The 20,268-nt window shown below is 49.9% G+C and overlaps 8 protein-coding genes across 8 annotated transcripts; 3 read left to right on the forward strand and 5 right to left on the reverse strand.

Annotated features, from left to right (window-relative positions):
• Positions 1-22: 22 nt before the first annotated feature.
• Positions 23-751, reverse strand: P170DRAFT_347408 (mitochondrial 37S ribosomal protein mS41; the record flags this gene model as incomplete). The annotated part of the gene is made up of 1 exon (XM_024843629.1): positions 23-751. The coding sequence occupies one exon, from the start codon at positions 749-751 to the stop codon at positions 23-25; it is 729 nt and encodes a 242-aa protein (XP_024709602.1).
• A 514-nt stretch (positions 752-1,265) lies between these two features.
• On the forward strand, positions 1,266-2,533 carry kin28 (TFIIH complex serine/threonine-protein kinase subunit KIN28; the record flags this gene model as incomplete). Its single annotated transcript, XM_024843435.1, has 2 exons — positions 1,266-1,461; positions 1,518-2,533. The coding sequence occupies 2 exons, from the start codon at positions 1,266-1,268 to the stop codon at positions 2,531-2,533; spliced, it is 1,212 nt and encodes a 403-aa protein (XP_024709603.1).
• Positions 2,534-3,984: 1,451 nt separating this feature from the next.
• On the forward strand, positions 3,985-6,893 carry P170DRAFT_469762 (putative kinesin family protein (KipA); the record flags this gene model as incomplete). Its single annotated transcript, XM_024852675.1, has 2 exons — positions 3,985-4,750; positions 4,831-6,893. The coding sequence occupies 2 exons, from the start codon at positions 3,985-3,987 to the stop codon at positions 6,891-6,893; spliced, it is 2,829 nt and encodes a 942-aa protein (XP_024709604.1).
• A 540-nt stretch (positions 6,894-7,433) lies between these two features.
• On the reverse strand, positions 7,434-9,037 carry P170DRAFT_373215 (diacylglycerol acyltransferase type 2A). Its single transcript, XM_024845232.1, has 2 exons — positions 8,735-9,037; positions 7,434-8,634 (listed from the first exon to the last, which is right to left on the reverse strand). Exons 1-2 carry the CDS (start codon positions 8,818-8,820, stop codon positions 7,608-7,610), a joined length of 1,113 nt encoding a protein of 370 aa, XP_024709605.1. The 5' UTR covers positions 8,821-9,037; the 3' UTR covers positions 7,434-7,607.
• Positions 9,038-9,247: 210 nt separating this feature from the next.
• On the reverse strand, positions 9,248-10,519 carry pxr1 (telomerase inhibitor/ribosome biogenesis protein PXR1). The gene is made up of 3 exons (XM_024848152.1): positions 10,341-10,519; positions 9,409-10,270; positions 9,248-9,342 (listed from the first exon to the last, which is right to left on the reverse strand). Exons 1-3 carry the CDS (start codon positions 10,361-10,363, stop codon positions 9,322-9,324), a joined length of 906 nt encoding a protein of 301 aa, XP_024709606.1. The 5' UTR covers positions 10,364-10,519; the 3' UTR covers positions 9,248-9,321.
• A 348-nt stretch (positions 10,520-10,867) lies between these two features.
• Positions 10,868-14,634, forward strand: P170DRAFT_452098 (SacI domain and endonuclease/exonuclease/phosphatase family protein; the record flags this gene model as incomplete). The annotated part of the gene is made up of 8 exons (XM_024851245.1): positions 10,868-11,195; positions 11,244-11,451; positions 11,510-13,148; positions 13,198-13,497; positions 13,562-13,671; positions 13,726-14,057; positions 14,158-14,508; positions 14,594-14,634. The coding sequence occupies 8 exons, from the start codon at positions 10,868-10,870 to the stop codon at positions 14,632-14,634; spliced, it is 3,309 nt and encodes a 1,102-aa protein (XP_024709607.1).
• A 586-nt stretch (positions 14,635-15,220) lies between these two features.
• On the reverse strand, positions 15,221-17,307 carry P170DRAFT_421044 (uncharacterized protein; the record flags this gene model as incomplete). The annotated part of the gene is made up of 4 exons (XM_024847337.1): positions 15,221-15,372; positions 15,474-15,792; positions 15,845-17,252; positions 17,303-17,307. 4 exons carry the CDS (start codon positions 17,305-17,307, stop codon positions 15,221-15,223), a joined length of 1,884 nt encoding a protein of 627 aa, XP_024709608.1.
• A 1,509-nt stretch (positions 17,308-18,816) lies between these two features.
• P170DRAFT_347203 (uncharacterized protein) lies at positions 18,817-20,054 on the reverse strand (the record flags this gene model as incomplete). Its single annotated transcript, XM_024843613.1, has 4 exons — positions 18,817-19,056; positions 19,200-19,352; positions 19,414-19,620; positions 19,674-20,054. 4 exons carry the CDS (start codon positions 20,052-20,054, stop codon positions 18,817-18,819), a joined length of 981 nt encoding a protein of 326 aa, XP_024709609.1.
• Positions 20,055-20,268: the final 214 nt, after the last annotated feature.

Consider the following 20,268-nt stretch of genomic DNA (forward strand, 5'->3'; position numbering starts at 1 on the left):
ACCCGGTTCAAATAGGCAGGCTTTAGGCTGTTCCTTTCCTCCGTTCCTCGCTTCTCTGCTTAGCTCTGACTTCAGCGCGCCTCCTCTCCCCACCATCCACCTTATGCCCCAATTTGTCTTCCCACATGCCTTCCTCGGCTTGGATTAGACATGCCTGGCCATTTGCGCCCTTTATCGGCTGCAAGAACGGTCCACGAACCATGGAGCCGCGATGTATCTTCATGTATGCAAATTTCTTGAGCGATCTCGACGAGTCGTGCGAATACTCGGTAGCATCCGGGGGTAGATTAACGATGGTTTTTCTCATGCCGGGAGACAGGGTAGCCGAAGAACCCGGGAGCTTTGGGTGTACAGCGTCTTTGGAAAAGGCAGTGGGATCCAGGGGAACTTCGACGACTCTCAACTGCGCAACACCATCGACAACGTGGTCCAGGTCGCCACCGGGCCCGTGAATGCCCTGCCTGAACTTTTCTCTCTTGCGAAGTAGATATCGCCTCTGGCGTGCTGGTTCAATGCCCAAATCACGGAGCTCCGTCGACGTGAGTGCAAATAACTTGTCCCAGGAAGGAAACTTGCTTGCGTGCTTGGCCATACCACGACCAATCAACTTGAGAAAGGTTTGGACATCGGGAACAAACGGTGTCGGGGAAGGTACGGAGGGAGAGGGTGTATTATTATGGAGACATCGAACACACTGCTTTCCGATGGCGAAAGGTCTGATGATTCGAGATGAAAGATAGGCGCTGCGCATTGTCACGGTTGACCACGTCGCGTTCGAGGTCGTCGCAAAGCCTCGGTACACTCGGCTGGGATCTGTTCTGATGGTTGGCAGGCAAGGCTCGGGGGATTCGAAGATCAATTGATTGTTTTGGTTCGGGGCGAAGGGCGAGGGTATGCTTCCATCGGGCAAGCATCAATCTGCTGCCCTTTCCAGCCTGGGGCGGCCGGGAGAAATTTCGGTGTGTCCGAGGAACAATGAAAGCCCGAACGCCGCGAGGGCAACGCCGGAACTCACTGACCACTGCTTGTTCCGCAGAGCTCCTCGGGGGAGAAGGGAAAACGAAAGAAAGAAACAAAGAAAGAAAGAAACCAAAGGGACCTAGCATCCTAACTCACCCGATGGCCAGCGCCGGCTGACATCGAGTTCATCTGGCTTTTCATCACTCGCGGAATCATGCTATACTGATCGGATTAGTATAATTACAAACCTGCAATCACCCTCCCCTATAACAAAGCAAATAAAAAGATAAAAAATAAAAGACAAAATGGCCGTGTCACCTTTGGTGTCCCGCTCGCCTTCTGTTACCGTATCGTCTAACACTGCCGTGAGGTTGAGAAGCGTCGCTGCCCCGGACTCTCCCAGTGGGCAAGAAAATGGGACTCCCTCCAAGTCTGGCCAGTCTCCCGACCGTGAACTCACAGAACAACTGAACGATGATATTAGAAATCGATACGTCAAAGGTGCAGCTCTCTTCCTTCTACTGATCTACGCCCATGGCTAATGTGAGACTCTGCAGACAAGAAATTGGGCGAGGGTACCTACGCCATCGTATATCTAGGCCACCTTCGCACCGACTTGTCATCGTTCGTGGCAATCAAAAAGATCAAGGTCAATACTGAATACAGGGATGGTCTCTCGATGGATGCGATTCGCGAAGTCAAGTACCTACAGGAATTGTCACATCCCAACATCATCGCGCTGCACGACGTATTCTCCTCGAAGGATCAAAACCTGAATTTGGTTCTGGAGTATTTGCCTCGTGGCGACCTCGAGATGCTCATCAAGGATGTGAACGTACAGTACGGCGCGGCTGACATCAAAGCCTGGATGGGGATGCTTGCGCGAGGGGTGTGGTTCTGTCACGAGAACTTTGTGCTGCATAGAGATATCAAACCAAACAACCTGCTCATCGCGTCTGACGGCGAGGTGAAGTTGGCGGATTTCGGCCTTGCGAGATCGTTTGCCGACCCCTACTTGAATATGACTCACCAGGTAATCACTCGTTGGTATCGGCCGCCCGAGTTGCTCTACGGAGCGCGGCAGTATTCGGGGGCCGTGGACATATGGTCCATGGGGATGGTGTTTGCGGAGCTTCTCCTGCGGGTTCCCTTTGTTGCTGGGTCCTCAGATCTCGACCAAATCAGCCGGATATGTGAAGCCTTTGGCACACCCACCGAGGACAACTGGCCAGGAGTCTCTAGACTGCCCAATTATTTCCCCACCGACCCAGCGAGCATCATACCGGTACAAGGCCGGGAGTTTTTCCAGCGGCAGTTTTTAACGGCCGGGCCTGTTGGTGCCGATCTCCTCATGTCCATGTGCACACTCGATCCCAGGAAGCGGAGTACGGCATGTCAAATATTACAGCACCGTTGGTGGGTCAGCGAGCCGAAGCCAACGGAGAACGAGAATCTTCCTAGTAAGCCGGGGGGGACGAAGAAAATGGGCAATGATCTGACGAGAAAGGTTGGCGAGGTTGACGAAACGCCCTTCAAAAATGCCGCTCGGCAATTGGATTTTAGTACAATGTGAGCACTGAACTTTGCCGTCGGGGTCTTCCGTAGGGGGTGTACTAGTGTGCGACCTGTGCTCAAGGCCATCCGGGAACTCCTGGACTTCATACGCAGTAGTTAGATTGATTGCCCCTTGGCCACTGAGCTAGGTCCCAAGGGGGGGCAGGCCTTAGGCCCTTGGGCCCTATATACGTACGGTACCTGGTGCCTGGTACATGTACATACATAAGTACGGTACCTGGTGCCTGGTACATGTACATACATAAGTACTGTACCTAAGGTAGGGAAGGGACATGAGGTACCCAGGTCGGTATATACCGTACCGTAAGGTATCTCAGGACCGTATGTATGTATGTATGTATGAATGTATAGATACCCCCTCGGTATTCCCCTTACCCTTTGCTCCTCCGGATCCTCAGATCCTCCCCCGTCCGATAAACCCGATAAACAAACAACCGGTCGATTGAGTCGGACATGCCTGCTTGATTAATTTCCGACCAAGTGATATCAATGGATGACTCTGGCCCTTGAGGGGCAATGATATCCGTTCTTTATCCTCTTCTCCGCAAGGGAATCGACAGGGGGGATCCCCTACCACCACGCCTGTCCGTGCCGCTCCTTCAAGACGCGACTAGAACTAAAGAGCCCTCGGCGCCGCCTCTTGCTTTCTCCCCCTTCTGCCGTCTCCCATTTCCCTCCGAACAAGTCATCACCCCGTGGTTGCGGTTGTTTAGACGGACTTGGTATACCCTCAAGCCTTTGCGCCCACCTCTCGTCCTTCACGTTTGTATTTGTCTCTCCTTTCGCCCGTCTTTCCGCCTCTACCAACATCCTCTGGGTACTGAGACCCGATCCCTCTTCCTTCAGGGGCACCTCGTGCGATTCATCGTTTGATCTAAACCTGGACTACCGGCTGGGCGGCATAGGCGATTACTGTCTCAAACCACAACCAAAGGTTTCTCTGATTTCCGGCAAAAAGCAGGGGGGCGCGTTCACTCTTCTGCAAGTGCTCGCTGGGCCCTTTTTCTTTGTCTTCTTTTTTCTTTTCGTTTTATTTGAATCAGCGGGGCAGCAATAAAATCAAGATCTTTGCGCCCGATCCAGTAAGGCCCATCCCCCTCCCCAGTTTTGACTATTCCCCGTGGACTTTTTTGGAGATTTTACTTTAAGCCACTGGGGAATAGCCAAGACCCAGATTTCATCCTGGTATATCTATTCCCACCCAGTGCTGGGAGGTGGAATTTAGATCTGACCCCATCCTTTGATCTATCTACGTGATAAGTGTGTCCGTATAATATGCCGTTCATCTAACTCCATCATAGCGTGTTCTTTAGCTGGGGGCTTGACAGTCCGCCGTTCACGTCTTCCATGAGTTTGCGTATGGTCCACCGATCACCCAATCGATATTGTCTCCTTTTTTTCAAGTCGCCTTACCGGTTCGCCGCCGAGGGAATATTGGCGTGATCCATCATGTCCACAATACCACAACCGTCGAAGACAACCGGAACCCCTACAGCTGGATCACCATCTTCAATTTCCACATCGAAGTCACGGAGGAGTTTCCCTGCTCCCTCCGATGCACCAAGGGCGCAGTTTCAAACATCTACAAAAGCGCGCACGCCCTCTAGCCCCAAACTTCCATTGGGGAACAAGTCTCCTCTGAGCCACTCCGTTTCAAGCGCTAGCGCGTCTAGGTCAGTTTCTGGAATGCGCGCTCCGAGCAGTCCTGAAAAGTCACTGCGTCGAACTATTAGCATTGCAGCTTTCCCTCAGCCACCGAGAGCTGCGAGCCGTCCATCTACCTCGTCTTCTATGTCAGGGAATCAAAGTGTGCATTCGTCGGGGAGTGTAAAGGTGAAAAGAGGCTCCAGATTAAGCGTCGGAACGACCAGCAGCTACCGAAGCTCGAAAACCCCTTCCCTGCTGAACGGGGGCGCAGATGGGAAAGCCATATCAAGTACAGAAGTTCGGGACCCGGAGGCCTCTCCCTCGCAAAGCAGAAGCTCCTCCGCCCAAGGATCGTATTCTACAAGTGCAACTACCTTCGAGGACGCAGATGATATGTCCAGGTCGGATTCAAAGCCAAAGGAGGCCAAAGGCAACGTCATCGTCAGCGTTCGGGTACGTCCAGACATTAACGGAAACGATCCTTCAAAATCCAGCAGCGATTGGACACTGGACCCACGACGAAGTCTTATCTCACATCAGGGGAAAGAAGGGGGCGACTATTATTATGGTAAGGCCTCTGTTTTTACCGACTAAATATATGCGCAATTTCAACGTCGTGAGCTGACTCATTTTATTTTCTGTCGGCAGATAACGTCTTCACCAGCCATGAACACAATGCCAAGGTCTACGACTCCGCCGCAAAACGCCTTGTTCGAAGGGTAATGGAAGGTTATCATGGTACTGTATTCGCCTACGGCATGACGGGGACAGGAAAGACCTTCTCAATGCAAGGCATTGCCACCTCGCCAGGTGTGATACCACTAGCCATAACAGACATATTTTCCTTCATTAGGGAAACACCACATCGAGAGTTTCTGCTTCGTGTCAGCTATCTGGAAATATACAACGAGAAGATCCACGACCTTCTGTCCGCGTCCGGTCCCAATGGGGCTGCTGGCCCTCAGCAAGAGGAGATCAAGTTGCGTGAAGATAGCAAGCGAGGTGTATATGCAACTCCTCTGAAAGAAGAAATTGTGCAGAGCCCCACACAACTTCTTCGCGTGATTGCAAGAGGTGATCATGCAAGACGTACAGGCAGTACTCAGTTTAACGCCCGCAGCTCACGAAGTCATGCAGTCGTTCAAATAGTTGTGGAAAGCAGAGAGCGGGTCCCCGCTAATACCTCTCAGGACCGGCGATCTGGCATGGCCCCAGGCGGCGTGCGGGTATCAACACTAAGTTTAATCGACTTGGCTGGATCGGAGCGCGCCGCTGAGGATAAGGAGCGGCGCACGGAGGGTGCCCATATCAATAAAAGCCTGCTCACACTAGGCACTATCATTTCGCGCCTTTCGGACGACAAGGATAAGCCCGCCAGCACTGCTGACCGAGAGGGTAGGCACTTGCCGTACCGAGACAGCAAACTCACGAGGCTACTTCAACCTGCATTATCTGGCAATTCCCTTGTGAGCATTCTATGTACCATTCAACTTGGTGGAGCAGCCAACCTGCAAGTGGCTGAAACTCTTAACACTCTGAAATTTGCGGCACGAGCAAAGAACAGCATTGTTAGTCACGCCAGAAGAGCCGAGGAGGCATTTGGCAGTGGTGGCGGTGATGCAGGTAGTCGAGTTCTCCTGGAGCGTTATCGTGTTGAGATCCAAGCCCTTCGTGGCCAGCTTGAGAGCCAAACAAAAGCTCAGGCCGAGAAAGAGTTGAAACTGGAGGAGCAGCAATTAGAAAAGGAAGCGCAAACACGCCACGAAGAACAAATGCTCGAAATGCAATTGGCTCGGACGGCCCTCAAGGAACGAATAGAGCATCTCAATCGACTGATTCTCTGTTCCAAATCAACGGGCGTGAACATCTCCGGCTCTCTCTCTGCCCTCGGCCGGCTCTCTAGAATGTCCATTACCGAATCTGGCTCCCGATCCCTGCGTTCCTCAGCTAGCCAGTCCACCTTGGCAGCGTTCGGGCAGTCTTCTGCTCGTCCCAGTTCGTTTCTGTCACTAAATAGTAATGAAGGCTCTCCAAACCTTCCTTTATCCGGCGGTGTTGGCAATGACGACGAGGAGGATAGCATGGGTGAGTTTGCAGACGGCAAGGCGAGTTCTCAACGGCAAATTGCGGCCCTCCAGGCCGATCTGGGCGACAAAAACCGATACATTTCTACTTTAGAAAGACGACTACTACAAGCTCGACGCTCAAGTCATTCTCGGATGTCGATTGGTATGAAACCTGGAACCTCTTCGTTGGAGGGCCCAGATGTGATGGCATTGCTTCGTGAAAAAGATATGGAAATCAACGAGCTTCGGCAACAGTTGGATGATAAAGACAGAATGCTAGCTGCGCTCCGGTCCGCTGCACGTCATCGGGATCTCGCCCAGCTTACCACCGATGCGTACCCGCTAGAAGAAAAGGACAAGATTGATCACATTGACTTCCCCAATGGCGCCAGCCTCGGCCTGATACCGCCGCCGAGGGGAGATGAGACTGATCAGCGGCGGAAGAGCATGGATGAAGTTTCCCGAATCCTCGACGAAATGATCCAGGATCGAATTGAAAATGGCCACCTCGTCAAGGGCTCTCATGGAAGTGTCCAGGTTGCTACCGGCAGTCGTCGTGCATCTGGCTCTGTAGCCGGTGTACCGGGCCTGAACTCGGGCCCTGTCATTTCAGGAAATGGCCCGAGGGATTCAGGTGAAGGCTAGAATGATCTTTTGATTGTCTCGTTTCTGTGTCTTCACACCAATACCCTAAACACGGTGCTTTGATCCTCACCATCTCACCACATAAGATTGGCTCTTCACTCTTGTGAAGACTTGGCTTGCCTTTTGGTCTAATCTTTTTTCTTTCTTTGTTTCCCCCCCCCTTTTTTTTTGTTCTCATTTTTCTTTTCTGTTTGTCTTAATTCCCCCTCCTTTTTGTTTTCTCTTCTTCACAGATACCCAGGCTATAGCTTATCTTGCACTTGTACCTTATCAGACATTTTTGCGCTCATGACGATTGAATAAATGGTTGTGTAATTTGGAAGCAGTCAGTGCTGAATAGTCACAATACGATATGCACTTGCGTGATTTGATGTCCCTATGGATACCACTTCGAACAGGATGAGAGAGTATTTGTTGGGCATTAGGACTAACCATTGACAAGTCATCTATATCTAACCAGGCTAATTCTTTCACTTGCCATCGCCTATGGCTGTTGGGGTTTTTTCTTTTCGTTTTATCCGAAAGGATGCAAATATATGCCTTTTATGTGTAGCTAAACTATAGTATATATATTTAAAAGTCGCCAATACACTCAAACAACACTTGCTTCCATGTGGGTCGCTTATGTACCACATCAGTTCCGTCCCCTAAATCAAGAGAATAAATGTTCAAGAATCGTGCACCAGGCTGGAAACCCTAGCTTGGCAAAGCACGTCATGCAACAATCTCGAGCTCTGAGTTTCTGTCTTTGCCATACACGTCCTTCCACTGCTCCCAGAGTCTTTTCAATTCTGACACGTACTGATCATGAAGGGAACTGATGTAATTATCGTCGATTTTGCCTCTATCACGCTCTTGCATGACGGGGATGGGGCGGCCGACAACAATGTTGAGTGAACGGCGGTACGGCATCAAGCCCACGTCATAATTAAAAACCCCGCGGGCATGGAAGAGTGGGATGGTGAACCCCATTGTATGTTTTATCAGCATCTGAAGCTTGTGTATTAGAGGATGCCGGTCTGAGCGGACTTGTTCATAGAGATCATTTTCACCAAATGCTAAAACCGGCACCAAGTCAGCACCGGTGCGAATGGCTAATTTGATAAAGCCCTTTCGTCGCTTGAGAACAAGACGCAATGAGGATGGCAAGGCATCAAGGGATTCGCGAGCGCCACCAATTACAATCGTAATAGCACGGCCCATTCCTTCGCCATCAGCGCCGCCCTTTGTCAATATATTCTCACATGACTCGCGCGAGACACTGGCAAGGCCCATTGCCAGAGCATATTCTCTATAAAATGGAATCCGAAAGTTGGAGTCGAGAGTAAGCAAAGTGTTAGTGATCCCCGGGAAAAGCCTAGAGAAACCCAGAGCTTCCGTTGCGAATGCTGCAAAGGCGCCATGAGAGATGATTCCATGAGGGTGGTACCCAAATATGTATTTTCGGGTAGGAATGAGGTTTTCTGAGCGATGCAGGCGAGCAGGAAAATAAGAAGCGTAGAGTGACCATACTCTGAGCGAACGCAAGAAACTGCTTCGACCACTCAAGGATCCAGATGTTGCCGCGTTGGAGAACAATGAAATATAAACCAGGTATGGCAAAAGCAGTGGCCAGGACAATGGTAACGCGCAGGTGAAAAAGAAACAGGTAAGGAATATGGCAATTGTCAGGGTATGGCAGAGAACCACAAAGGTCTGTAGACGCCGTTCAAGGCCTATATTTAACGGGGCCCAGTGAACGCTAGATTCCAAAAGTCAGCCAGTTTGGACTGCAACCCTGATCCTTCTGGTCTCCCGCTTTTGACGAATGTGTTTGGGTGGAAAGAATAGAAACGACTCACGTCTTTTTTCCCTTCCTAGACCCACGGAAAGCATCTGCTTTAGTGCTCTCATCAAAAGCTGATGACCGAGCTTCAACGTTTGACATTTTGATGGATTTGCTTCCCTTTTGGGGATCTTTTCTCTGTTTTCCCAAGAGAAGCTGCGATCCGGATCATCTATGCTTTGATGCAAGGTCAATCATGTCTATCTAGCAAGTGTGCGTCAAAAAGCCAGCCTGTGCCGTGACCTGCTGGAAATCCTGCAAGGACTGACAATGAGAGCGTAATGATGTTGGATGGCCGTGGGACAGGAGGACGGAAGAACTCCTAGTGAGCAGTACTTCCTAGTTGGTTTCAAGATGGGGTTTCCATGAACAAATGATTAGCTAATGACCAGCCCATTGTTATCTTATCGACTACGCTTACGCACCTTACGAGGTACCGAGTACCAACCTAGGTACCTAGGTGCCTAGGTAATGAGATGTATTATTACCTACGTTACATGCACTACGGTATTAAACATCATCAGGTAAGGGTAATTAAAGACGTTTTCAGCACGATGCTCTATGTAAAGTAGGTATGTATATGGATGTATGTACGCGAGGTGGTTACGATTTTACCATGAATATCTGGGCAGAATTAGCATCAGGCTCACGAAGGCCTTGTAAGGCAAAGCATGGAGGGTGTTTATTCACCTCGTTCAGAGACTTATCATCCAACAGGGCTTTCTTCTTCTGTGCGATATGTCGACCTCGGAGCATCTGTCTCCCCAAGGGCCGGCGCTCCCTTGACGGCATAGCCGCTAGCGGTGGTTTTGGTCTACCATCGCTGGTAGCACTCTGTGACTCTGACTCTGACTCCGGTACGTCTTGGTCATGATTGGCAGAATCAGTCTCTCCATCGTTCTCCTTTCGCTTTCGTTTCTTTTCCTTTTTTTCCCTCTTATCCCTCTTATCTTTTTTATCTTTTTTATCTTTCTTATCTTTCTTATTCTTCTTATCCTTCTTATCCCCCTGCTTGCTCTTTTTCTCGGCTCGTTTCAGATGGCTGTTTTCAAGATCGGGATCCTTGTTGCTCAGGGAAGTTTGCGCGCCCGTGTCTGTCATATCGGCCCCGGGGCTACTCCGAATCTCACGCGCAGGCAGCGAATCCTCCTTTTCCTGTGCCAGCAAGCCACCACTGATGAATTGGATGGTCTGCCATCTTGTAGAAACATACCGAGCTAGTTTGGCATCATCGACCTTGCGCTGATCAGCCGCAATGTCGGTATCTGATTTGCCGTTCAATCGGCCCAGCAGCCCTCTAAAGGCGTCCAAGCCGGTAGGCTCGTCGAGAAGATCACGTTTCGGCCGAGCCCCAAGTCCAAGTGTATCATCCTTCAATGCAACTCTTATATGGGATGCACTTGCAGCCGTGAACATATCAGCATGTGCGGCATTGTGTGCGCCTAGGAAACTGCCTGGAGTCCATCCCTGCGCGCTGAGGATCTTGTGTCCGAAACCGCTCGTTGATCGCGCCCAGTTTGTATTGTTAGGGTCGTGAGAGATTTTTGTTCTTCTGAAAGTAGAGTAAATCGTCAGTTGAGCCTAGATTCGGGGGAGAAGACTGAGAGTGAATTTAGGCATACTTGCGAGGTGCCGCCAGGCCCATTTGTGCTGTGCGGAAGAGTGTGGGAGGGTAAATTCAACAACAATACACTCAAAGAGTGGCAGGGAGACTTCCAGGTTGAAAGAGGGAATTATCTAACAGTACTCCGTGGTCAAGGATTCTAGAGAAAGTCGGACTTTTTTTTTTCTTTTTTTTTTTTTTTTTTGCCTTTGGATTACCGCCGGGTCAAGACAAGCCGCCTACGCCTTTAAGTAAAGCTCGGAGTTCGGGGACCCGCATTGGTCAGGTACTGTACTGTATGTACATATGTACAGAGTGAAGTACATGTACATTACCTACCTACCTACCTGGTACCTACGTAGCGTATGTTCGTTCCAGCAGTACTGTGAGGTGTGCGGTACTGTCAGGTCCCCGTTCACCCCCCATAACTGCCTACTCCGTAAGATCATCCACGAGAGCTCCGAGCCTCCTGGTATTTACTCCACAATTTGGCACATCCTCACTCCCAGGCTGTCCAAACCATGGTCAATTTCCAGTCCTTTAAAAATGTCTAGCTTGCGAATCCTTGCGAGAAATCACCCTCAACGTACTCTAGCTTTGGCCACCACTGATTACGTTCTAATCTTCAAGCATAGCTCCACAATCTCCAAACCCAGCAGCCAGCGGCGAACTGATTCACCACGTTGTTTAGTTGAATTTGCTAGTCAGTCAGACGTAGATTTGAGCAGCTATCAGAAACTAGGTGATGGCTATGGCACGCTGGGATTGATTACTTTTGACGACGAGGTTTTTCTCTCCGTCGTCACCGCCCGTTCCAAAGCCGCAACGATCAGGCCTGGAGAGAATATTTCACGAATTGACAATGTGGATTTCTGTAAGGTTCTCGATGAATGTCCAAACGGGTCTGTTCTAATCGTGACAGTCTGCCTTAATCACTCAGAATACGAGGATGGCTTTGACCATGAGCTCAGATCGTCGTCCCCTGCAACCGAAGACTTCACGCATAATGTTGGCCTGGACTCCAAAGAGCTGGTTGCGGAACACCCCTTCCTAGCTCTGAAAAAGCTTCTCGGTGATGGCAGTTTCTACTATAGCCTTGATTTCAACCTTACAGACAGACTACAGGACCGGTGAGATGATCGTGATATTAAATAAGGACGTGATCAAGCCTAGCTGATATCTTGTCAGTTCGGACAAGTCGGCAACTTTCGACATTGAGTCTCTAGATGAAGACATGCTATGGAATTCATACATGATTCATCCTCTTCTTCTTTTCAGGAGCCACCTATCGTCCCGCGAAAAACAGCATCTAGACTCTTGTCAGATCCTCACTTGTGTGATAAGAGGCTTCTCTAGTACCCTAACAATCCCGGCTTCCGTCTCCATCCTGCCTCGGTTACAAACCCATTACCCCTCTACGCTAAGCATAATATCACGACAGTCCTCTCGACGTGCTGGAACGAGGTTCAATTCCCGCGGCATTGATGATGATGGCCATGTCGCAAACTATGTTGAGACCGAAACAATACTTTGGATGCCGCCTGGGATTACATTTTCTTATGTCCAAGTTCGGGGATCGGTACCTATATTTTGGGAGCAAGCATCAGCGTTCCTCCCCGGTCAGCAGAAAATCGACGTGACCCGATCTAGCGAGGCAACGCAGCACGCATTTGACAAACATTTCGAGGGGCTTGAATTAGAATATGGTGCAATACATGTGGTCAACCTTCTCAGTGAACTGAAGCCCGCGGAATCCGAGCTTTCGGCAAAGTTCCGGGAGCATATCAAGAGAAGCCCTTTGAATCAAAAGACGGGGCTGGATAGCATCTCAGATCATACCCTCCTACGTGCTACGGAGTTCGATTTTCACGCAGAAACTCGCGGCCCTTTAGGATATGCAGCCAGCGGCCTGGTCAAGCATGAAATATCGCATTCGATGGACGGGTTTGCATTCTTCTTGTCTGAAAATAACTCTGTGATGAAATTCTCAGATGACGGCCAGACAACCCTGATGGGCTCTTCCACTGTCCTCCAACAGGAGGGCGTTTTTCGTACCAACTGCTTGGATTGTCTTGATAGAACTAATCATGTTCAGAACATTATTAGTTCGATGGCCCTCGAATCCTTCTTTCTCCAACAAGGGGCAACCTTGGGCTCCGATGTGCAGCTGAGGCATTCGACTCTTTGGGCCGATAACGGAGATGCACTATCTAAGATATATGCCGGCACAGGGGCCCTGAAGAGCTCCTTCACACGTCATGGAAGGATGTCGCTTGCTGGTGCGCTGGCAGATGCTCGCAAGACTGCCACTCGACTTTATGTCAACAATTTTTCGGACAAAGCGCGCCAAAAAACGATAGACCTTTTGCTGGGGCGTCTTACAGGCCAGGTAGCGGTGCATCTTCATGACCCAATTAACGATTTGGTTTTGACGGAATTAAATCGGCGGGCGTCAGAATATTCTTTTACTAAATCCATCAAGATCTGGACTGGGACCTTCAATGTGAATGGGCGACACCTGGGAACAGATGTCGACCTTACACCGTGGTTGCTGCCAGAACTTGAAACCAACGACCCCATGATATTCGCTGTTGGGTTCCAGGAAATAGTTGCGTTGAGTCCCCAACAAATAATGTCCACCGACCCTTCCACTCGTAAGACGTGGGAGGCCGCGGTCGGGAACTGCCTGAATAGCTCTGCAAGGTCTAGAGGAACCACGAAGTATGTTCTTTTACGCAGTGGCCAACTCGTTGGTGCTGCCCTGATGGTATTCGTGAGAGAGGATGTTTTAAAGGAGATCAAAAATGTGGAAGGGAGTGTGAAGAAGGTGAGTGATAACTTGCGTCTACCACGATTAGTCTCATTTTCGTCTCCAGACAGGTCTTTCCGGAATAGCCGGCAACAAGGGAGGCTGTGCCATTCGCCTGGAGTACTCCAATACTCGAATATGCTTTGTTACCGCGCATCTCGCTGCAGGGTTTGCCAATTATGATGAAAGAAACAGAGATTATGAAACCATATGCCACGGGCTGAGATTCCAAAGGAATAGATCAATCGATGACCACGACTCTATCATATGGCTGGGGGATTTTAACTATCGAATCGGCCTTGGCAACCACAACGTCAGGGAGCTCGTGCTGCAGAGAGATTACCAAAAGCTCTATGACAACGACCAGGTATCCAACTACCTTCCACTGTTTACGTCAAGCAAGATAGGTCTGCTCACCGCTCGCAATGTAGTTGAACTTGCAAATGGTTACCGGGCGGGCTTTCCAATTTTATACGGAAGGGTCCATTTCCTTTCCTCCTACTTACAAGTACGATGTCGGAAGAGACGAATACGACACCTCGTAAGGTTGCACCCTTGCAGGCCGAGAGAAGACCTCTAGACTGAATAATCGCAGGGAGAAAGCACGTATACCAGCTTGGTGTGACAGAGTGCTCTGGAGAGGAACAAACCTCCATCAAGTAAACTACAAAGCTGCAGATCTGCGGTTTTCGGACCACCGCCCAGTTTGGGCCACTTTCCTTTGTGAAATCAGCACAGTTGATGAAACTGCAAAGAGCGAGCTAAGGCGCTCCCTTTATTATCAGAAACGGAGCAATTCAGGTGATCTAGTGGCATGTTCCGGGGAAACATTCGGTTTGAGTGATGAGGAACTCACAAGGTTCGATCCTATTATGCCAGGGCTTCCGCCAGCCAGTTCAGACCATCAGAAATGGTGGTTGGATCACGGTAAGTTCGCCGCTTTGGGACGAATATGATACTCTTTCCAAAGTTCCAACCCGCTGCCCATGATTGGGATTCGATACCATGTTTTCTAACCAAGCAAAAGGTGCCCCTGTGAAGTCAACTGTGAAGCCTCCCGATGTTGAATATACTCTCAGCAGCTACCGTAGGTCTAATCCTTTCTCGTCTAGTAGCAACTCCAACTGGGTTCTTGATCATAAAAAAAGCGGATCTGCTGCTTCCAGACCTCAGCCGTCCTCAAGGATGACTGTCTCCAGCACGACAAATCAGTCCAGGTCAAATAGTGACACCTGGTGTGGAAGCCACCCGGATGGGTCGGAATATGAAGATACCACTACTGTGCATGGGAGTCTGTCGCCCAACACAAGGGCTGCCCCACCCATTCCACGAAAGCCGGTCTTACTTACCACGGCTCTTCGGAAGCAACAGGGGGGCAGTACGGAATCCAATGGTCGTTTTCCTGAGAGTGTCGTGCATAGACCTAGCAGTCTTTTGGATGATACCGCCGATACCAAAATCAGCTGGAAGCCTCTTCTGCCGCAGTGATCCTTCTCGGCAGTGATCACATGTGAAGAGTATAAATATGCCCAGTGTGGAGCGGATATGCTCATATAGATACGAATTTCGAAGTCCACTGTATCAAACGGGGTTGTTATATACATGTTGAATATTACCAAAAGCTCTATTGACGCTAATAAAAAAAGATCATGACATTCGCATTATTCATTTCACAGAGGACACAGAAGAACTCCAGCCCTATAAATTTTAGCAACAACATAACCCAATAATGCTCCTGGCTCTGGAACAAAAAAAAAAGGTAGGGGGAAATAAAACAATTGTAAAACATCTATACCCATCTTTGCCTGGGGCATGAGAAACCAATCCCGACATGCGAGAGGAAAAGCCATGCCCCCTAGGGAAGCCCAAAACAGAGTGGTTTTAAACCTCTTGGCTCATTGCCCCCTTTGTCTCAGCCGATACCCTGAAATCGAATCACAGAATCCCCTTTCCTTTCATTCCGAGAGTTGTGCCATACGCATCCACCCGTCGGAAGTCTAGAATCTGGTGGGAGAAATCAAGTGTCATGATTCGACCCAGGGAATGCGCGCCAATCGGAGGCAACTGCTAGAGATCGAGACCCTACTCTATCACATCACGCGACAAGTATTCGCATGTTGTTGCATTACCCTAGGCTTTTTTCCCGCTTTTAAAGCCTTGTTTAACCTCAAGCGGTTACTGCCAACCATCCACATGGCAAAAGCGCCAGGGTCAGGAGCCTTTGCCCGCGGCTTTTTTGTGCCTACAAAAACGCGTTAGCGGTTCATACACAACCCGGAGTCTTCTCAGACGAGAGCGCTTCAAGAAGCCTACTTCGAGGAGAATCGAATTATATTTACATACCTGCTGAATCGGGCTTCTTTTTGGGCTCCTCTACCACAGCATCAACAGTCGCGTCCTCGGGCCCAGCTGGAACTTCAACGACAGCCGGTTCTTCTGCAGCTGGAGGCTCCGGGGGCGGTGGTGGCTCCGGGGTTTTGGGTTTCTCCGGGATTGGCCACATGTGCATAGTTATAGTCCAGTCCGGTTCAATAACGGTTTCCCAGACCTGTGGCAGTATAATGTCACCATTAGGGCCAATCAAATCAAAGTGTCCTTCAGCAACGTGAGGACCAATTACTTCGATGTGAAGAAATGCTTGCCGTATAAGCTCTTCCATACCCTGCAGGCGCCAGTCAGATACAGGACTCCGTTATTCAGGAGCCAAATCTTACCTGCCAAGTGCAACACAACTCAAACGGAAAACTGAACTTCCTTCCCACAGCGTCCTTGAATTTTATGGGCTTTTTCTTCTCCGGCATGGGTTGGTTTGAAGCCGCGGCTGTAGCTGCAGCAACGGCTTCAGCTGCTGCTAAGTTAGCTGCCTCGGTGGCTGCAGCCGCCGCCTCTGCCGCCGCCGCCGCTGCTGCTTCCTCGGCTTCTAGTTTTGCTTTCGCTGCTTCCTCAGCAGCCTTCTGCTCTGCCTCGGCTCTCGCTTGCGCGGCAGCTTCCTCCACGATTCTTTTCTCGTGCGCAGCTCGTTCTTCTCGTGCCGCTTGCTCAATGGCTTCTTGTTCTATCGCGGCTTGCCGAGCAGCCTCTCGGGCTTCTCGTGCTTCCCGTTCTGTCCTTTCCTCTAAAATCAACTTCTCTAGTCTCGCTATAGCCTCGTCCTTAGCTGTATCAGCAGGGGTTGGTGGGGGGGATCCACTTGATTCGACCTGGCTCGGAGACGGTACACGTGGATAAGGATTGAAATAAGGCGGCATCATCCCAGGAACCATGTTGTATGGCTCCCTGAGTTGATAGTACCCCCCCGGTGGGTAGGTAATCAGGTCGTGCGGGCTCAACGGGGTCCCACCATAAGGGGGTGGGCTATGCGATTGAAAAGAATGGGGGTGCGGTACAGGATGCTGGCCTGAAGGATGACCGTCGGCCCGGACGTGAGAAGATGGCTGGTGATGTGCGTGGTGTCCAGGATGATGTTCCAGGTAGAATGGTGGTATAGAGGGACCGTGGGACTGTTGCAATTGATGGTGGTGGTATGGATACATGGAGTTTCCGTACGATGTTGGTTGGTTAACCTGACCATGATGGCCTAATCTTATAAGCTGATCGGATGGCTGGTGGAAACCGCTTGGGTGTACGAATGGAGCATGCGGTCCAGCTCCATTTGGGTACATATAAGGACCGGGAGAAGAACTGTGAGGATAACCTGATCCTTGGGTGACGGGTGGCCAGAGCCGTCGTTCGTGGGCCGTCCGACCATAAGGAGCACCATATTCATCCGCCGAATCCACACTTTCCGGGGATTCTGGAGAAGGATGACGGCGAGGATGCCGGGAGTATTGCTCCCGTTCCTGTATAATATGGCGTCTCGGGGCGGAGTGGCGACGGCCCGATGACGAGCCATGGATCGGGTTGCGACTACGGGTTCGATTTGACGTTCTAGGTCGAGAGGCGGAATCGGATGGCTTCAATTCGTCAGGGTAAGGAAGGTGTGCCCATTCATCATATGGATCTTGGTAGTCATGGCTTCCTGAATCGGATGGCGGGGATACCTGCACGCCGGACGAGTCCTCTTCGTCGGAAAAAGAAGAATGATCCGAGCCATGCGGGCTTGGCCCAATGGTTATATTAAACCTGGCTCATGGTTAGAAGAGGCGAGTATTGGACATTGACATTTAACACACGTCATGGAGATGATCGATGCACTCAAAGCCCTGGCATTGGATGGCTCGCTTCAGTCAACGGATCAGTAGATGGGGCAATATCAATCAACTGTTTTGTGGCAGAGCGTTTCGGTAGGTTGAAGTAGGGCGGGGTAGGGACACCCCCATAGACTTCCAACGCCAGACAGTCGACAGTTGTTCGAGACGGTCCTCTGGCTCTTGAGTCAAATTTGGCGCCGTTACCATATATAATCTCCCTTTGTTGCGAAAGTCACACGGACCGGGTTGAGGAACGTCTGAGACGGGCCGGAAATATTGGCGACTTGAAAAAGGTCGGAAGAGCGGGAAAGATTTTGTAAAAAAAAAAAAAAAAAGAAAAAAAAAAAAAAAAACCAGGTTCTGGCCTAAATCACACAAATACGGCCTATAGAATTGCCCTGGTGACTATATCGTAGAACATAATCCTACGAGAAGGAGGATTCGGCCACACAAGGAACACAGCACTGGTAACTTCCTCGAGAAGAACGGAAAAGAGAAGAATGGGGGGTGGGAATCTTGAGGAAAGGGAAAGGGGGAGGGGGTACAATACTTACTAGTTGCCTGCCTAACCAGACTGGCAGACAAATGATGGTTGGGCGTGATGGTGGAGTTTGGGCACGGCAGTGAGGGATAAGGTATTGTTATTAGTCCGGGACTTAGGTATTGTTGATTATGGCTAGCATGGCCGAGTCTGCCCTCTTCTGAGTGGCTTCCTTTTCACTGAGCTGGCACCTTCAAACTACCCACCTACTTTAGGTAGGTACGACTCTGCTGCCCAAGTGCCCAATCAACAATCAACCCTCACCCACCTTCACAACCACGACTACAAAAGAAAAAAGGCAAAAAAAAAAAAAGAAGAAGAAGAAGAAGAAGAAGGAAAGGAAAGGAAAGGAAAGGAAAGGAAAGGAAAGGAAAAGAAATGAAAAGAAAGAAAGAAAGAAAGAAAGAAAGAAAGAAAGAAAGAAAGAAATCGAAGGTTCGGAATTGGTTAGTACCTAAGGTACTCGGAGGGCCTGAGGAAATACTTGTAGGACGGAGAAGGTTCTCCCACCACTCTATTTCTCTCTATCCACTATCGTTATACCTTACTTGCGCACGTCAAGTTATACTTACCTTATCTAATGTCTGTCACTAAGTCGTAGAAACTGAAGGTGCGGATACCGGATTACCTTCATGCCTAGTACGCCTTGGTTGCCGGTTTGCCGTCTAACCATGCTCAATCCCAGGCTGCCCAAATCAAGGTCGCTGGGTCCAGCGGCAGGGTTGAGATACGATGCCTCGTAGGTTGATTATATCAACTCTACATCATGTGACTAGCTACTCATGGGCGTTAGGACAGCCGAGACCCGGTAGGTTTCTTCCATTTAGAAAAGGCCCCGAATCCTCAAAATGAGAGGGTGGAAACGCTAAAAGTGTGTTGGCTACATAAAAGAAGCCTGGCTCTACTCTGAGCGATTCGAGAACGGCGATCGAATGGTTGATATTGGCCTATCTCCTTAACTGTAATCCGGCATCCTACTGATCAGCTCTTTCGCCGCAATGAGCTCACCTTGAGCATGTTCCCAAAGACTATGGTCCATTGGTCTTTTGCTGATAATGGCCTCTAGTCCTCGTTTTGCAAAGGCATTCAGTCTCTCAACTGTGTCTTTGGATGGTGGACTGTCTTCTACCGGGATTGGCTGCGCATCTGCCGGGTTATCTTTCGGGGAACCTTTCCCAATCAAATCGGAAGTGACCTAAATGAATGTCAGCGGGATGCCAGGGATGAGGCTAGCTAGAATATTCGTGATCATGACAAAAAGGCCAGAGCTAGGAAGGGGAACATGGTTGGTATTGAAGGAGAGAAGTCGGAAGGATAGAAAGACAGGCCGTCACCTACCAGAGTCAAGCCGTAGAACCCTCTCAGATAGTCTTGACAGAGCTCAATGCTTCTGCAAAAATACTGCATCGATCGGTATAAGCCCCGAGTGGAAATTTCTGGTGGCGATGAGCTAGCATCGATATACAGAAGTTCTCCCAGTCGAGCATGAATCTAAGTAGAGTTAATCATTATGTGCAAAGGGACGACGAGTGTGGTCTAGGGTCAGCCATACGTTCCAGGCATTAGGTGCTATCAACAAAGCTTCTTCGAGGCTAAATATTGCTTGCGCGGACAAACCTTGAGACTGGTATAACTCCGCAAGTTCACACCAAGCCTCTGCATCCGTAGGAACAGCCTTCAGAAAATCTATCAAGCTAGCAATTGCAAGAGCCGGTCTGTCCAGGGACCGTAAGACGGCAATGCGGCGCTTTAGTATAGGCTGTTAAGGCAATGTTAGCAAAGGTTCCGAGTTGCGAAGGCACCGATACAGACCAAGTTGACCGGGTTTTCTGAGAGCAAATGATCGTATTTCTGCAAACATGCATCAAGGCTGGGTTTATTCTCGGCGACCGCCTCTTCGTAGAGTCCCAAAAGACCCATGACTCTCTCATTCGAAGAGCCAAAGCGGAGTGTTAGTTGGTCAAGGCACAACAAAGCTGACTTGTCGTCGCCAGATTGCAGGCAGGAAAAGAAGAGTTGCTCAATCGCGCCATAGTCATCGAAGGTTTCCTTCTTGGAAATCAGAGACAGTAGTGGTTTCTTGCCCAGATGAGCCTGCCGATTCAAGATTACAGGGGCCTGTTGCGCGAAGTGGAGGGTGGCAATTAGGCTTGGGCTGTGAGTGTTATGCATTTCAGAGGCAGGATCCGCCATTTTCGCGGTACATGCTCGCAGGCAATAAAACAATAGCGGAGCTGTATTCTTCCGTGGGATGTAACCAATGTACTATCCAAACGGTAGGTTGTTGATGGAGGATACGTGCTAGTTGCGTACTCCGGAGGAGTACCTACCCAGCTAGTCCTTGATAGGTAACTAACTAGTAAGTGCTCATACTCCGAGGTCTCCGTGGAGCATGGATATAACTAAT

Source organism: Aspergillus steynii, assembly GCF_002849105.1.
Source record: "Aspergillus steynii IBT 23096 chromosome Unknown P170scaffold_1, whole genome shotgun sequence".
In the NCBI taxonomy this organism is placed as follows: Eukaryota; Fungi; Ascomycota; class Eurotiomycetes; order Eurotiales; family Aspergillaceae; genus Aspergillus; species Aspergillus steynii.

What these genes read in the sequence shown, in the direction of transcription:
- P170DRAFT_373215 (XM_024845232.1), bottom strand. Translation starts at nt 8,820, where the DNA reads ATGTCAAACGTTGAAGCTCGGTCATCAGCTTTTGATGAGAGCACTAAA. An exon ending in TCTAGGAAGGGAAAAAAGAC is followed by an intron (nt 8,635 to 8,734) that starts GTGAGTCGTTTC and finishes TTTGGAATCTAG; the next exon opens with CGTTCACTGGGCCCCGTTAA.
- pxr1 (XM_024848152.1), bottom strand. Translation starts at nt 10,363, where the DNA reads ATGGGCCTGGCGGCACCTCGCAA. An exon ending in GGCCTGGCGGCACCTCGCAA is followed by an intron (nt 10,271 to 10,340) that starts GTATGCCTAAAT and finishes CTCTACTTTCAG; the next exon opens with AAGAACAAAAATCTCTCACG. An exon ending in ATGATAAGTCTCTGAACGAG is followed by an intron (nt 9,343 to 9,408) that starts GTGAATAAACAC and finishes AATTCTGCCCAG; the next exon opens with ATATTCATGGTAAAATCGTA.